Here is a 15719-nt window from a genome sequence, read left to right on the forward strand (position 1 = left end):
TGAGAACTGGTCTTGGCTGATATTCCTTTCGAACAGCACAAGGGACATTCCGAATAGCTTTGTAGTGATCAGAAATAAGGAGTAAACTTCGATGTCTAGGTAAAATTGGGCCCGTCACAGCTCGCCCTGATTCTCACCGAGTGGGACAGTCATGCCATGCCGCCCTCTGTATCTGGAGACCTCAGCAGGTTTCCAGCCGCTACGTTGCAGCAGAGCCTCGTCTTCGAGCCGAAACACCTCGACCCGGAGAGGGCGGCAGCACTTGAGCATGACCTCGTCGCTGTCTGAGCCCAGACCCCATTGAGAAAGGTCGCCACCAGGACAAGTGCCTGTATTTTTGTGTCATTGAATTAGTGCATGATAGATTTGTCGGCGAGGTTGGGCTCCAGCGACAAAAAGCCCGAAGCCAAGCACCTGCCAGGCCCAGCAGGCGACCTGGACACCCAAGACGGCGAAACGCATCACCAGGGGAAACTCGGGAGAATAAACTCACTCAACGCGAACAGCACATCCTGCTCCGCCAAAAACTCCAGGCAGTCCCCCTTGACAGCAGGACAAGGGTTCATGAAATACCGTCCCTTGCTGTCGAGCCCCGTGACCTGGAAGATATTGATGACGTCGTGAACATCCGCCTCGGTCCAGCCGGGGAACTCGCCCGAGCCCGCGACCGCGCGGGCGAGGTTGCTCTTGCAGTGGTAGTCATACCGGGCCCGCCCGTCCTCGGACAGCACCGCCTTGATGTAAGGGTCGCACCCCGTGCCAAGCAGGTCGTGGACCCGCCCCCCCGTCGAGTCGGTGCCGTACCAGGAGAGCGTGTCCCGGATGATGGTGACCAGGGGCCGCATGTAGGGCAGGCAGGACCACAGCCGGTCGTACACGGAGACGTGCGTGCTGTGCAGCTGCCGCGTGCGCGAGGCCCAGAAGCGTTCGCGCGGGTTGTGAGCGGACCAGAGGTTAAGGTCGCCTTTATTGTTTTCCCCCACCGTCACAAGTCAGTCTCACATGAAGGCGTGGTTGTAGTAGTGGGGGAAGAATGGGAAGTGAGGAGGTTTGTATTAAGACAAAGTAAGGAAGCAGGAAAAGAAAAAAAGGAAGAAAAAAAAGGTCACTCACCGACCTGGGCTCCCTCAGGCGTGCTGATCCGCACAATTGCACCTGCAGGCGCCTTCCACGCCTTTCCCGAGCGGATCGGGATCAAGAAGTCCTCCACCAGCACCCGCGGCGCCGCCTGGATCGTGTCGTACAACTTCCTGTCCACAGCGAGCGGCGACGGGTTGTCCTCCCCGGCAGCCGCTAGGTATGCCGGTACTGGTGGTGGGATGGGCTTTGCGTCACGGGCTGCCCGCCGCTCGGCGTCGGAGGGGAGCGATGGTGGCGGTGATGACATTGTGGCTTTATTGGGGGGGGGGAGGGAGAGACCGTTGGCGAGCTAACAAAGTGATTGATTCGGTTGAGTCCTGAGTTGTGGAGGGAATGGCAAGTACAACGTGCTGCCAGGAACACAGTCTTCAAGACAAGAGATATGGTGATGGTCCAACCGGCTTCTCAGTCCCCACTTGAGCACGTCGGGCCTCCGGAGTCGGCGAGCGAGGCCCGGGGGATCTGGTGTCGCCAGCGGGGCTCGTCGGCGGGCGCGGGCGGGGCGGACGGGCGGCTTGCATTAGCTTGCCCAGATGGCTCCGTGACGGCTTGCAGCGGCTCAGAAGGTACATGGGACTCAGCAATCAACGCGGTCACGAAAGCAAATCTGGGACTACGCCGCTAGTCTCTTTGTGTTCAACATTTTGTTCGAACTGTTCTAGATCTCACCACCACAACCGCAGCTTTCTCCTTATCGTGGCCGCCACTAGAAAAGAGACTTCTCACTCGGGCTTGCCAATACCGGCCCACGTGCTGCTCATTTACACAGCTGGTAGCTTCGGCCGGCATTATATCCCTTGGAGTGCAGAGTCGTCATCAATGTAAGCATCGCCGGGTCGATCCCCCGGTTCGACTTGTGGAAGAACGTCTCGTACGGGTGAATATTGGTGCCTTGATAAGCACCCGGCACACTAGGGTCCCCCGGGTGGTAGGCACACTCTTCCCAGTACATGTCGCCTGGCGTTGCACTCCACGTCGACATGAGGGCCTTGACATGGTAGCCGGCGTGCTCCATCATCGAGGTCGTCCCTGCCTCGGCGTCGATGGCGTCCCACATTGTCGCATAGCAGGTCGAATAGCCGACTGTCCAGGGGTGTCCGCTCGAGCTTCCGTCCTCGCGAGGTTTGGGCGGCGGATGAAGGAGTATCTCCATGCCCACATCATCTGTGGCCCAAATACTGGAATGAATAAAGGATGGCGGGCCACAACTGGCCGTCATGCCGACGAGCTGTGGTGACAGGGAACGTCATCGTCAGAAACCAGCAAGGCCTCTGCTTTGTCTTTTGGCCCATGGGGAAACACACCTTAGTCTCGTTGGTCAGCCTTCCCAGGTATGCATCGCTCCAGCACTGGTCGCTCCAGAACGGGACAAAGGGGCCACGGATGCTCGCGTTGAGGGTGATGAAGCGCTTGTACTTTTTCCACAAGTTGTCTTCCTGCAGGACCTCTCCGAAAGCACCGAGGTCGAAGCACGTGTTGGGGCGCTCGACCACTTTGATGTTAGGCTCAGGCGGCACGATAGAGACCATGTCCGTCTCGCCGTTGAAGATGAAGATGAAGTCGGCGGCATCATGCAGGCCCTGGTTCACAAAGAACCCGAGGTTGATGCGGGCGTGCTCGGACTCGCTGTAGGCATAGAGGATCAGAGGCCGGTCTTTCGTCCTGGTGTCGGAATGGTAGTCGCCTGATGGTCCTCCCGGCAGGTCAAGGCAGTCGTCGGTAGTAAGGCCGAACGGCCTGACCCCCGTGAAGGATCGGGTGACGAGAATCAGCAGGGAAACAACAAAAGCACCAGTGATGGTGCCCACCATCAGGCTTGATCTTCCGATAGGCATCATGACTTTGGGCTACGACCCAAGGACGTGGGGACACAGTCAGGCAGCAAAAATGAAGAAAAGATGGTGCTGGGACATCGGGGACCGAGGCACAACCAGAAGCATTTGCACACACACGTCACGTCCTTGACCCAAGTGTCCGGGACCAGCGTCCAAAACGGCACGTACAGCCAGACTGCACGCAGAATCGACAGCTGATTCGAACCTCCGGCTAGTCCATGGCAAGGCATGCTCGATTGTGACGGAGACAAGTGTCTCAGATGGGGTTGCCGGATCTGGGATAGTCCGAGCAGGCCTCGCAACTTGGAGAGTCGAATGTCAGGTGCAGACTTGCATGCCACTGCGGTTGTGCAAGACGGTCCAGATGCACAATGGAGTGTCTGTGGGCTGGCATGGACGCGAACTGTGGTAGAGCTGCTCTAGTCATTCGAATGGTCGTGCTGATGCAACCGTGGCTGACGGTTTTGAGCCGATCCACAGCAGACAAGCCTTACTGCCACAATGTAATGCCTGATCGAGCGAGCTGGCGCAGCTGCGGCCGCTCACCCCAAGTCTGTCCCGCTTGTGGATGGCGGCTCGATGCAAGTTGCGCAGACATGTCGGTGGCCGATCGGGAGACTTACTGAACGTCAATATGTTGTTGTTGTTGTAAGCACCACCACCATGGGGCTGATGGAAGCAAGCGAGTGCCGCCTGGTGTTTCCACTCCATGGGGCCGCCGCTTTTGTGGGGCTCCCCGAGGGTCCGTACTGTACATGCTCAGGGGCACCGGCGTTGGCGTGGTCATCCTCCGACGTTGACTAACGTACAAGTACCACACAAGCTTCCAGGCTGCCAACTCGCCAAAACACCTCCAGAACCAGCGCAATACACGGCCTTGCCACAACCTGCCTCTCATTCTCTGGCGAGGGTCTCGAGAGTTCGTGTTTACAGCATGTCACCATCGCGAATCCCTTGACTCCCACGGCGCTTGGCTCTAGTGCGTGTGTCTAGGCGGTCTTGCCAGCGCCCTGGTCGCACCTTTTACACTGTCGCAAACTACCTGCCTACTTAGGGTACGCCAAGTAGTCTCGTGCTGCTTCACCATGGACAGACTTCCAGCTGAGATCATCCTCTCCATACTGCAGTACTGTATCGCCAACCACTATGGCGACAAGAACTCGTTGCTTGGCATGCGGCGGGTCTGCAAGCTGTTTGACGACGTCTTGCGCACCTCCACGCTCATGACGCTACAGCTCGAGTTTACCCGGCTGGACAAGCTCGGCAGGAGCCGTCGTCCTCCAGACGAGCGTGCCTTGGAGCGTATAGGCCATCTCTGTCGGGCCCTTTATCTCGACATGATGGTGATTCGAGATGATGGTATGCAGAATCCCCTCCCAGGCCGCCGGGCGCAGGTGAACATGGCCAATATTGACCATTAGTTCTGGCAGGCGAGGTTCGATTCTTGGGCAGGATATTTCACAAGGTGCCTGCCATGGAACCCTTTGTGACCAAGTTGCGCACTCGTTACTGTATGAATGACAGCTCATTCACCGAGGTTGAATATCGTGAGCATCTGGGCACGCTTTTGCGACATACGACGAACATGACCGCCACTCGTCTTAATCTCCCATTCCAACTCATTTCCCGGCACTGCCATGCGGCCACTATGATCATGGGCAACACCTTTGAGGCTCTAGCGCAACGGGACTGGGAGGTGGCGAAGCCGCTCGAGACTCTGGTGATCGAAAACCTGACCGACACGACCGTCGTCAAACTGTGGCATAACCCGCGCGACGTGAAAAACATTATCGATGTCTTCAGACACCTGAAGCATCTATTGCTATCAGTTCGGAGGCACGAAGAAGGCCACGTGCACACGATCGCCTTCCGTAACAGGCTGTGGGAAATGATAGGGAAAGCACCAAGCCTCGAAAGCCTGTGCCTCATTGGCCTGGATCTCGACGACAGGCCGTTCGAGGTCGTCAAGACATCATCACAATCGAGCCTTTCTCTCGAGGAGTGGCAGTTCCGGTCCATACCTACCATACGGAAACCTCCAAAGTCAGCCCTACCCCATCTGGCCTACCTCGAGCTCCGGCGTGTGGAGGTCATGGGTTTTGGCTTGCTGTCCATGCTTCGATGTTTCAGTGGGTCACTTAAGGAGCTCTATCTAGACCAGGTGTACTTGAAGACAATACACCACCCCGAGCCACCACCGGAGCCCGACAGCACCCTATGGATAGGACTGCCAAATGTCCGGCCCCCGCAGAATCACCGGTGGATTGCCGTGCAAATACGTCAGATGCGCAGCCAACTCCGCGTCTGCCGGGCATCAAGCTTGGGGTACGATCAGTACACGATGGGACAAGGCCGCCAAAATCCTGCCTACTACGACTTCGATGACCCGTGCGGGCTGTATCGGACCTTTGAGCAACGCTTTGTCGAGGTTGCCATGGGCGTGAAACAGCCGCCGCATGCAGTGACGGACGAGCCGGTGGCATACCTACCCGAGGAAGAGACACAGGCCTGGGCAGTGGCAGAAGATGAAAGACCGGCAGAGATGCAGCGGGCGTCCTGGGATGCAGTGGAATATCTTGCCCACCACAACCCGACGTCGATCTGGCAAAAGGCGATTGACTGCAACTTTCCCAACTGCAATCAATTCACGCTGGACGAGCTGCATCACATGGCAGACACGGCCTGCGAGGGCATGAACGAAGTGAATAAGCTGCGGCATGAGGATGAAGGGCTTGGCTGGTTCACAGGACAGGCTGAAGACTATAACTCAGAAGGTGCTTAGCCAGAGTAGAGTTTGCTGGTTCCGATCGACATGGCCTTTGTCTCCGACTGCCTGAAAAGCCGCACGCTAAGCCATCATACCCAGAGGCCAGGACCTTGCCAAATGTTTCGGTGGCGGTCAGTCGCGGCCTGCCGCTCCTCATGACTGAACATAATAATAGTGACAGACTGGAGCGAAAGCACGGGTCGAACCGTCACAAGCGTTGGCGTTTGCAGGCAGGGTCCACCCAGGAACAACAACACCAGGCAGGGGTCGTGACAGGTGGTCGGGCAGGGGGCCAGGCTTGGTAACCGACGGGGCGGTGAAGGGTCGCGGGTCGCCGCGGGCGGGCGCATTCGTTAGGACACGAAGTCTCTCAGCCCTGTTTCCATAGAAAACATGCACCAAAGCTCGTCGGCCCGGCACTCTGCTCACTAACACGGGAGTGCCCAGGTGGTTTCCACCCCCTGAACCAACCCCCTTCGGGGCTAGCACGCGTCGACACTACTGGCTGAAGAACAATAGGACGCCGCCAACCCACGTCCCCACGCCGCCTCCCACCGCGCCTTCAGGCTTGACATCGTTCATGCTCTTGACCTGTCCTGTCCCCTCCTTTGCCCCACCGGCACAGGCGTGCTTCCTCGGGATGCCACTGTACGCTGCGGAAAGAGAGAGTATGGGTTCACGGCGTATCTTTCGCGGCGGCATTCGAGTGATTTGCAGTGATGGAGGCAGTATTGTAGTTGCCTCAAGAGAATGCCTGGGAAGAAGTCCAGCGAGCCTGCTGCTCTGAACAACTCATTGTTCGTCCCCCATGGCCGCCCTGATCCAGTGCTGCTCGTTATCTGCTTGGTGATGCTGGCCTGGGGCAGACCCTGCCTGCCTGCCCTTGCTTGATATTGGCACCGTCCACTCGCAGGCGAACCTGGCAGCCAGCTGTGCCGCCCCCACACCAAAATCGCAGCACCACGCCGTCGCACCGCGCTTCTCCCCTTTTACCTCCCACGACCACCAGCGCTGCGCGCAGTGAGAGCTCTTGCCCGACCATCTCCCCAAACCCGGATATCCAATTCGACTCATTTCACCATGAAGGGAGAGGTAAGCCATCACCCTGTCTCCTCTGGCGCATTGATCCGCGGATCATGAAGCATACGGCTGGGAGCTCGTGGAGGATCGCTTTTGCCACGCTCCCGCCATGACCTCTACGCGCCCTTGCTAGCACCAACACACAAACACCTTTGCCCGAGCAAACACGATACCGTCACCCAACTTAGTCGAGGCCAATGCATTGACACCGATTACTTCACAGATTCTTCACCTCCACCTAGGTCAGGCTGGTACCCAGCTCGGTAACAGCGCCTGGGAGCTGTAAGTCGACCTTCACCGCCCCGCTTTGCCGTCGTCCAGAAGGCATGGCCCTTCAGCAACACGACATCCTGAGCACACCGCGGATCCGCTAACAAGTATGGCTCGCCAGGTACCTCCTCGAGCATGGCCTCGGCCCTGATGGTCGTCCCGACCCCAACGCCAAGGACATTGTCGACGGTGGCTCGTACGAGACCTTCTTCACTGAGACCAGCGGCGGCAAATATGTGCCCCGTTCGCTCTTTGTCGACCTCGACCCTTCGCCCATTGACGAGATCCGCACCGGCAGCTACCGCCAGCTGTTCCACCCCGAGCTCCTGATCAGCGGCAAGGAGGATGCTGCCAACAACTACGCCCGTGGTCACTACACCATTGGCAAGGAGATGGTTGACAATGTCATGGACCGCGTCCGTCGTGTTGTTGGTACGTTTCACCCACTCGATCCCAAGCGGCCCGATTAATGCAATCTGCCTGCAGACAACTGATGCGCCCTTATAGACAACTGCAACTCCCTGCAGGGTTTCCTGATTTTCCACTCGTTTGGCGGTGGTACTGGATCCGGTTTCGGTGCTCTCCTGCTCGAGCGCATCGCCACAGAGTACGGCAAGAAGTGCAAGCTCGAGTTTGCCATCTACCCTGCTCCCCGGGTCTCGACCGCCGTCGTCGAGCCTTACAACGCTGTTCTGTCCACCCACAGCACCATCGAGAACTCTGACTGCACATTCCTCGTTGACAACGAGGCTGTCTACGACATCTGCCGCCGTAACCTGGATATTCCCCGCCCCAGCTACGAGCACCTCAACCGCCTGATTGCTCAGGTCGTCAGCTCCATCACCTCGTCGCTGCGCTTCGACGGTGCCCTCAACGTCGACCTGAACGAGTTCCAGACCAACTTGGTCCCCTATCCTCGTATCCACTACCCCTTGATCAGCTACGCTCCTGTTGTCTCTGCCACCAAGAGCGCCCACGAGAGCTTCAAGGTTCACGACCTGACCTTCCAGTGTATGTCAATTGTCTTATATCGTTATTCTGATCTGGTCCTGAAACTGACAACCCTGTGTAGGCTTCGAGCCCAACAACCAGATGGTCGTCTGCGATCCCCGCAACGGCAAGTACATGGCTGTCGCTCTGCTGTACCGCGGTGATGTGGTTCCCCGCGACTGCAACGCCGCCATCGCCGCTCTCAAGGCCAAGAACTCGTTCAACCTGGTCGAGTGGTGCCCCACTGGCTTCAAGCTCGGCATCAACTACCAGAAGCCCATGGCTGTGCCCTTGGCTAACCCCTCCGATGGCGGCCTCGCCTCTGTCGACCGCGCTGTCTCCATGTTGTCCAACACCACTGCCATTGCCGAGGCCTGGTCGCGTCTCGACTACAAGTTCGATCTCATGTACAGCAAGCGTGCCTTCGTCCACTGGTACGTTGGCGAGGGTATGGAGGAAGGCGAGTTCTCTGAGGCCCGTGAGGATCTTGCTGCTCTCGAGAAGGACTACGAGGAGGTCGCTGCCGACAGCTTCGCCGACGACGAGGCCGAGGCCGAGTACTAAGCTTCTGGATTTGGTGCGTTTTGTCAGCTGGCGATACTATACCCGCAGGATGCTCGGCGTGATCGGCTGCATCACTCATGGACACACTCAAGCTCGCTGCAGCCCTTGCACGGGATGCACTTTTCAGCCAGCCTATTCTTTTCCCCCTTGAGGTTGCCGTTGGATAGACGTCTCTTGCTGCGTGTGGAGAAACAGAAGTACGCTGGAGCAGGGAGCCGCCGTGTTCTTTGGGCAGCAGTACCTTGGAGTATCCTGATCGCGACTTGTGCTCGTGGATATATCCAAAGACATATTTGGGGGTGGTGGTGGCATAGGATAAATGTTGATGTAGAGCAGCGAAGCGAGCATTGCGGACGAGCACAAGGTGTTGTTATGAGCGTAATTCAAGTTGTAGACGGCCTTGTAGAGATTAAATTCTTCAACCTGCTTTATTTTTCCATTCTCGTAAGCAGCCAACGTAATTCTTGCGGCCACTTCCTGGTTGCGCTTGCTTTGTGATAGTAGCAACGCCTCAGATCCTTCGTTCTTGACCATGGCTAGGCTTAAAACGTGCAAAGTACGCGTGGGATTGTATGTTAAGCACGACTACGGTCAAGAAAGACTACGATGCACATGTCCACTTGTTTGCACGGAGCACAGGACCACTGCAGAACCCTCCTGCAGCAGCCCAGTCTATACACGAGAACGCCCATTAATGACTCTTTCTTGCCTATGCTTTATGCTTATGCTTGCGCTATACCAGACCACTCCACAGGCACGTCGCTCTGCCTCTTACCCACCGTCCAGTCAGGCACATGGCCCAAAGCAACACACCCAAACCCCCGATCTCTTTCTTTTATTTATTGGTCAACCGCTGCCGCCATTCTGAAGCCCTCTTGGCACCCCGTCCTCCCTTGGCGGCTTTCGTCACGCCGCCGCCGGTCTTCTTGCCGGGGTTCGCGCCGCTCTTCTTCTTGCCGGCCTTGCCGATCTTGAGGTCCCGGGGCTTGCCGTCCTTGGAGCTCGCGCGCCGGCCCTCAAAGACGATCTGCTCGGGCGTCTTGATCGGGCGCACCAGGCCGTCCGTCTTGACGAAGCCGGGGGCTCCGGCGGCGGCGGAGCGCGACTCGTGCCGGGGCATCGACTTTGTGAGCTTCTTGCCCTTGAGCTCGGCGGCGGCCTTGGCGGCGCCCGAGCGCCCGAGCAGGCGGCCGGCGCGGCCGGCTTGGGACTGCTGCTCGGGGGTGGCCTTGTGCTGGTATTTTGTGCTGCCGGATTGTTTAGCGTCCGAGGGGCCTCCCCCGGCACCGCCGCCCAGCTTGGCCTTGACGGTGCGCTCCACGGCGAGCGCCGTGTTGCGTGGGTTCTTTGCGCGCGAGACGCGCAGAGCGCGGGGCAGCATCGGCGGGAACTTTTTGCCGTCGAGCAGCAGGGCCGCCTCGACGTGGTTGCCGTCCGCAAACTGCACGTAGGCGAACCCTTTGCCGACGCGGGTCTTGGGGTCGCGCGGCACGCGCACGCTCTCGACCTTGCCGGCGTGCTGGCCAAAGACGCGCCACAGGCCCTCCTCGATGTCGGAGGGGGTCTTGTTGCGCTTCTTGGTGGTGGTCTCGCCGTCCGCGTTGGTGTTGAGGACGGTCTCGTCGTCGACGAAGCCCAGGTTGCCGACGAAGACGCAGCGGCGGTGGTTGATCGGGGCCGGGTGGGCGACGCTGTCGACGCGGATGTGCCGCTCGAGCACGACGGTGCCGTTGAGAGCCTTGTGCGCGGTGCGCGCGGCCAGCGGTGTCGAGTAGACGACGTACGCGTTGGCAGACTTTGTGGTGGCGGACATCAGAGACTTTGTAATGTATGCGGCGCGCTTGGGCAAAGCGCCCGAAGCAAAGGCGACGGAGCGGAACCGCAGCGACTCGATCTTGTGAGGGCCAGTCGCCGCGTCGAGATCGCCGAGGGGCGAGGCAAGGTGAGCCATCAGGGTCTTCTTGGCCGAGGACGACGAGATCGCGTCTATCGAGACGTTGCCGAGGAAGAGTGTGCGGTTGGCCTTGTCCAGCTCGATGTCGCCATGCTCTTGCTCTTCCTTGGGAAGGAGGGACTCGTGGATGATGCGTGGCTCCTCCTCCTCATCCTCTGTGCCGTCGGCGTCTTCCTTGGGCGCCGAGTCGTCGCCGCCAGCAATGGGCTCAGTCTCGTCGCCGTCTAGCTTCTTGCGCCGCTTGCTACTCGTATCATCCTCGTCCGTGCCGCCCTCGACCTCACCCTCCAACTTCCGCATGTACTTGGACTCCAGGTCGTCATGCTCGTCTCGCCTCTTCCGCTTGCGCTCCTTCTTGGCAGGGGCAGTCTCTTCCTCCGCGCTTGACTCGGCCTCCGGATCCTCTTCCGCCTCCTCCTCTCCGTCCTCTTCTGACTCTTCATCCGCAGACTCGTCACTGTTTAGCTCGTCGAGGTCCACATCTTCTAAGTCTCCATCGATCTCGCTGAGCTCTTCGTCATCTTCCTCTTCGTTGTCGGACTCTGACTCGGCGGGAGCCTGTGCTATTGATGTTTTGGCAGGCTTTCTCTCTTTAGGAGGAAGCAGTGCTTGGTATCTCGTAGCCGAAGGTTTTTCGGAAGGGCCAGACTGCAGGAAAAAGCACGATTAGAATCCAGGACTTGACAGCCGTTATCGCATATGCCAAAAGCCATCGAACTTACACTCGCAGAGAAGAGAGCATCTAGTGTGGGGTCAATGGCCTTGGCCTTGGCCTGGAGGGTGGTTTTGCTAGTTGGAACATGTCAGTCCGGTGGTCAATTGAAGGGGAATAAACATGCTATTTCCAGCGCCGCTGGCTTACCTCTTCCCCATGGTTGAATGTGGCTGAACTTTTTGGTCAAGATACACGACTTGTAGGTGGATGCGACTTTCACGGGGTCTCGTTGCACTTCAAAACTTTTGAGTGGATGCGCGCGCCAGGAACCCGCTGCTTGCCGCAGGCGACAAAAAGGGCTGCTCGAGTTCCACCAGTCTCGACGAGTAAGCTGCGCGCAAACCAAAAGGGCAACTGGATTGCATGATGGACCCATCTCCTCATGCCCAAGATGGATTGGCTTATCTTATCGTGGGATATCTTCGGGCGCGCCAATGGCTGGCCTCTCCTCTGCCGGCACGGTGACGAGCTCTGGCGCCGGGTATCGATAAGGAAAACCGCCCTGGTCCCGCGCGCGTCAGGTGGTGAGCGCCGATGGAGCAGCGTGACCCACATGGCCAGAGACAGCGCTGGCTGGCAGCGCAAGGAGCTGGGACTGGCTGGGCAGCACCGGTTCCCGTCGCTCTGCTGGTGCTTCTGCGCGCGCGCCGCTGCCGATGGGTCTGGGCGAGCCCTCGTCCGTCTTGCCTGCCCTCCTCCTCCCCATCCCATCACCGTCACTCCTCATTCCCAGCACACACCGGCACCAGACCCCTCCCGCACCGCAGCGCCCGCGGCAGCTCTCCTCCGTTCGAGCGCACCGTCTGCCATGTAGGCTCGATTGGCCCTGCTCCCAACTGCTGCAGCTCTTTTGCCTACTCTCTTTTTCCCCCTCCTCTCGCCCTGGTCGGCTCTTTGCTGTCTCCCTCCGGCTCACTCGAAAAACCCTGCGATTGCGAGAGCGCCCTTGCACAACCCCCCGCCGCGTCCGTCCGCCTCACGGGCTTCTTGTCTCGTCCTCCCAGATATCCTTCGTGCCAAATTAGTCCCGCGAATCCTGCTGGCGGAGCCCAGACGCTCGAAATCTCGCCATGGCTGCTGCAGAGACGGCGCCGCCGCCACTGAGCATTCCACAGCCGCAGATCGAGCCGCTATCTGATGACGATGGCTCGAGTCCATTGAGCGACGCTCCCCCCGACCATACCCCCGCCGCCATTGACGGTGGCGCGTCCCCCCAGAGCTCTGACGACGAGCTCTCAGACGCCAACGACACCGAAGCCGAGACTGAACGTCTCTACGACACGCCGAAAGTGCCTACGCGACAGAAAGACGTTGTCCTGAATGAGAAGGCTGAAGGTCGCGTGTACGAGCGCACCCCGAGCAAGCTTCGCCATCAAGACAGAACCAATACCCACGACGACGACGACGACGACGAAGACGACAATGATGATGAGCCTCTGTCTGACGCCGATGTCTCCATGGCTTCTAGTCCTCCGGCACATGGTTCGAGACCACCGGCGAAGCTCCCCTCGCCTTCACTAGACTTGCTTGCAGAGGCTGCGAAGCACGAGGCCGAGAGCAGGAAACGGAAACGGTCGTCCGCAGCCGCCGACGTCGAAACCGAACAACCTCTGCGAAAACGCACTGGCTCCGTGCAAGCACCCGATGCCGACAGAGGAGAAGGCGAACCTGGCAGCGGCGACGAGGATGAGGATGTCGATCCCACACCGCAAAGCCGAAGTGGTGACCATTCCGCAGACGACACACCAACCGCCACGGCTACCGGGAGCGAACATGACAGACCGCACACGGCTAAAACACGCAAGCATACCCGAAGCGGCTCTCGGCGTCTCCGAGAACAAGAAGCCGCCGCTGCTGCTGCTGCCGTTCCGGATGAGCACGACCCTACAGAAGACACTCTTGACGGTACTGGCCCCGACGAAGAAGCTGGCCATACTGGCGATGATGAGCCCATGGCTGATGAAGCCGATGAAGAGGCTGAAGCAGCTCACAGGAACGAAGAAGAACGTAAGTGCCGAGTTTGTGCATGGTCATAATCTGGAAACGCGTCGCTAACTGGTTTTGTTTTTGGGCTAGTGGAAAGAAAGAAGGCGGCGTACGACCAATTAGCAGAGATCGAGAAGCGCTTTGCTTCCTTCCGCGAGAAGTATGTCTCTCCTTCGCCCTCGACCCAGTTCCCCCTCGTAGTACTAACTCTGTGCCAGGCTCTTCGAAGAACGAATGGAGCAACTCAATCGGGAGGAAGCCATGCTACGTGCGGACGAACCGACTCACCCAGAATACCTTGCGATGATGGAGTGCGTCGAGGCCAGGCGCAATGAGAGAACCATCATCGCCGACAGGACCTTTACTCGCACAATGGAGACTATAGATCGCTGGGCTGTGGCTAGGCGCGCACAGATTCACTCACAATATTTCCAGTCAGTGCGAGAATCACGAGAAAGAGTATTGGCGGAGCTGGGCCAGCGCTGGTACGACATCCAACATGAACGACGAAAGAATGCCAATAATGTGCCCGAGTTCGGTTTGCGCTTCCCACCAACTTCTCAGCAACGCGTCCGCCAGGCCATAGCGTACAACAAGGAGGTGTCCATTCTTTCTGGCATTGCCAAATACGAGGGCATGCCTGCAGCGCCCGACATGAGGGGTGCTTCGTCTCAAGAGCTGGAAGATGATTTCGAAGCAATCAACGTAAGTCAAAACAGAGTGCTTTTGTCGTTCGCGAACAGGAGCTAAACAGGTGTGCCAGTTGCAGAGAAGCCGTGTTCGCGCCCCGCAGCCACGGCTTGTGCGCCCCTCGTACGCCGAATACGGGGGTCTACCATTCGGGCAGGGTCTTGGTCCAGCAGGAGAACAGTTCCTGGAGCAGACTCCATGGGCAAACCCAAACCATCCTGCTCACGGCGCGCCTCTAGCTCAAAGGCAGCAGTCTCAGGCACTCGATGGTGGCAAGCCGACAGTTGCAACCACTACTCCGGCACCAAAGCGCAATTCGCAAAAGCCAGTCCCAATGTCTGCTGGCACGATCTCAAACGCGTCGAACCACAGTCCAGTAGTGCCAACACCTTCCCAGTCAGTCTCAAAAGCTTCGAAAGGCGCCCCGAGGAATCTATCGACGTCGCCAGAGGTCGCACGAGCGGCCAGCCTGCTGGAGCAAACGAGTGCCCGCAGCATGCGAGCAATGAGCGGCACAGCCCGACCAATGCCGCCCAAGAACGAGCAGCTCCCCGCGATTGGCGGGCGTAGCTAGCTGTCAAGTTTTACACAAGCAAGGGTTTCGGCGGCGTTTTGATATCATTTCAAGAGCGTTTCCGTCAAAAGTACCCTATAGGACGCAAGGGCGAAGAGCCTTCCTCGACATGAAGGAGGGAGGAATTCGGTGAACGCCCATGTCCTGTGCACCAGCATAGACGGTTTCCATGCGCCGTGGACAGTTCCGGATTCTAGGGTTCTTGCAGGATATTTTCCCCACGTTGCATCATCGATATCATGACCATGCCGCTTTTAGGAACATTCAAATGTAGATAGTGGCGTTTTCGGCGTTTCTGGGGATTGACAAATACGCCCAATAAGGGTTACGATACCACGCAGCTTTAGACATGCTCTTTGGCATCCTTGTTCCATTTAATTTAAAACCAATTCAACTTTGAATGGAGGTAAATGCAAGCCTAATGCGTGGAGTTCGCTTGTGACTCGTGAGCATTCCCATTGCTGTGGACCATGAAGCACCACCGAAATCATCATTGCACGCCAAGTCGAGATTGTGAAAGGTGTTCTTAATGATGTATGCTAAAACCCCGAGAACGCCGTTGGATGTGTGCCATGTCCATTTTTGTCTTCCTTGTCATGCTCCTTCATTTCTTGAACCGTCGCTTCCACCACATTGCCGCCTTTTCTCGCGGGACTCTGCTCTTGTCGGGGATATTCGTACACTCCTTAATGGTACAGCTTTCCTCCTTTCCATTTACGCTGCCCTCCTGTCTCTGTACAATCATTTCTTCGCTGCTGTCGTTGTTGTCGCCGGTGGTTCGGGAACCTTTACGTCGCTAAAGTCGTCCTGGCCAACAGCGTTGAGGGTATAAATATCTGAGGGTTTGCACAAGGTTAGCCTCACATGCCGTCTAGGGGGAGGGCGACCTTCTGACGCGTGCTCCTCGTGTCATTCGCCTCGGTATCCGCCCGAAGGGGCAGTCGCTGCTATTTCTGCTTTGTACGTACAGACTCCGATCGCAAGACTCGCCGCCACGGCTCCGACAATGACGTTCTTGAAAAGATATGGCCGGCGGGCGCGGATCAGAGCTGGCGACTGCCGCAGCTGGCTGTCGTAGTAGGACGACTGACGTCCGAAACCGCCTTGTCTGTGTAGAAGGCGCACTTTGTTAGTCGGCTACTTTTTGCGCGCTG

At 58.1% G+C, this 15719-nt stretch overlaps 6 protein-coding genes across 6 annotated transcripts; 3 read left to right on the plus strand and 3 right to left on the minus strand.

The window, feature by feature from the left end:
• Window positions 1-16: 16 nt before the first annotated feature.
• Window positions 17-1505, minus strand: B0I36DRAFT_158872 (uncharacterized protein). Its single transcript, XM_046148629.1, has 3 exons — window positions 1114-1505; window positions 494-964; window positions 17-329 (listed from the first exon to the last, which is right to left on the minus strand). The coding sequence occupies exons 1-3, from the start codon at window positions 1385-1387 to the stop codon at window positions 115-117; spliced, it is 960 nt and encodes a 319-aa protein (XP_046009679.1). The 5' UTR covers window positions 1388-1505; the 3' UTR covers window positions 17-114.
• Window positions 1506-1897: 392 nt separating this feature from the next.
• Window positions 1898-2951, minus strand: B0I36DRAFT_376218 (uncharacterized protein; the record flags this gene model as incomplete). Its single annotated transcript, XM_046160434.1, has 2 exons — window positions 1898-2368; window positions 2445-2951. The coding sequence occupies 2 exons, from the start codon at window positions 2949-2951 to the stop codon at window positions 1898-1900; spliced, it is 978 nt and encodes a 325-aa protein (XP_046009680.1).
• Window positions 2952-3786: 835 nt separating this feature from the next.
• On the plus strand, window positions 3787-6251 carry B0I36DRAFT_330704 (uncharacterized protein). Its single transcript, XM_046154873.1, has 2 exons — window positions 3787-4334; window positions 4406-6251. Exons 1-2 carry the CDS (start codon window positions 4061-4063, stop codon window positions 5755-5757), a joined length of 1626 nt encoding a protein of 541 aa, XP_046009681.1. The 5' UTR covers window positions 3787-4060; the 3' UTR covers window positions 5758-6251.
• Window positions 6252-6726: 475 nt separating this feature from the next.
• On the plus strand, window positions 6727-9085 carry B0I36DRAFT_330706 (tubulin/FtsZ family protein). The gene is made up of 5 exons (XM_046154874.1): window positions 6727-6834; window positions 7046-7104; window positions 7214-7524; window positions 7600-8103; window positions 8165-9085. The coding sequence occupies exons 1-5, from the start codon at window positions 6823-6825 to the stop codon at window positions 8644-8646; spliced, it is 1368 nt and encodes a 455-aa protein (XP_046009682.1). The 5' UTR covers window positions 6727-6822; the 3' UTR covers window positions 8647-9085.
• Window positions 9086-9481: 396 nt separating this feature from the next.
• B0I36DRAFT_366025 (uncharacterized protein) lies at window positions 9482-11473 on the minus strand (the record flags this gene model as incomplete). Its single annotated transcript, XM_046159232.1, has 3 exons — window positions 9482-11248; window positions 11323-11389; window positions 11463-11473. 3 exons carry the CDS (start codon window positions 11471-11473, stop codon window positions 9482-9484), a joined length of 1845 nt encoding a protein of 614 aa, XP_046009683.1.
• A 784-nt stretch (window positions 11474-12257) lies between these two features.
• B0I36DRAFT_158922 (Sds3-like-domain-containing protein) lies at window positions 12258-14984 on the plus strand. The gene is made up of 4 exons (XM_046148630.1): window positions 12258-13322; window positions 13392-13461; window positions 13520-14006; window positions 14065-14984. Exons 1-4 carry the CDS (start codon window positions 12386-12388, stop codon window positions 14563-14565), a joined length of 1995 nt encoding a protein of 664 aa, XP_046009684.1. The 5' UTR covers window positions 12258-12385; the 3' UTR covers window positions 14566-14984.
• The last annotated feature ends 735 nt before the right edge of the window (window positions 14985-15719 follow it).

Source organism: Microdochium trichocladiopsis (genome assembly GCF_020744255.1).
Source record: "Microdochium trichocladiopsis strain MPI-CAGE-CH-0230 chromosome Unknown B0I36scaffold_8, whole genome shotgun sequence".
Classification (NCBI taxonomy): Eukaryota; Fungi; Ascomycota; class Sordariomycetes; order Xylariales; family Microdochiaceae; genus Microdochium; species Microdochium trichocladiopsis.

Bases quoted from the DNA above. Each gene is read 5' to 3' on its own strand.
- B0I36DRAFT_158872 (XM_046148629.1), bottom strand. From the start codon at position 1,387: ATGTCATCACCGCCACCATCGCTCCCCTCCGACGCCGAGCGGCGGGCA. The intron at 965-1,113 runs GTGAGTGACCTT...AAAACAATAAAG, and splicing joins GCCTGAGGGAGCCCAGGTCG to GCGACCTTAACCTCTGGTCC. The intron at 330-493 runs GTGAGTTTATTC...ACAAAAATACAG, and splicing joins GGATGTGCTGTTCGCGTTGA to GCACTTGTCCTGGTGGCGAC.
- B0I36DRAFT_330704 (XM_046154873.1), top strand. From the start codon at position 4,061: ATGGACAGACTTCCAGCTGAGATCATCCTCTCCATACTGCAGTACTGT. The intron at 4,335-4,405 runs GTATGCAGAATC...TAGTTCTGGCAG, and splicing joins GATGGTGATTCGAGATGATG to GCGAGGTTCGATTCTTGGGC.
- B0I36DRAFT_330706 (XM_046154874.1), top strand. The intron at 7,525-7,599 runs GTACGTTTCACC...GCGCCCTTATAG, and splicing joins CCGCGTCCGTCGTGTTGTTG to ACAACTGCAACTCCCTGCAG. The intron at 8,104-8,164 runs GTATGTCAATTG...AACCCTGTGTAG, and splicing joins TCACGACCTGACCTTCCAGT to GCTTCGAGCCCAACAACCAG.
- B0I36DRAFT_158922 (XM_046148630.1), top strand. From the start codon at position 12,386: ATGGCTGCTGCAGAGACGGCGCCGCCGCCACTGAGCATTCCACAGCCG. The intron at 13,323-13,391 runs GTAAGTGCCGAG...TTTTTGGGCTAG, and splicing joins TCACAGGAACGAAGAAGAAC to TGGAAAGAAAGAAGGCGGCG. The intron at 13,462-13,519 runs GTATGTCTCTCC...ACTCTGTGCCAG, and splicing joins TTTGCTTCCTTCCGCGAGAA to GCTCTTCGAAGAACGAATGG.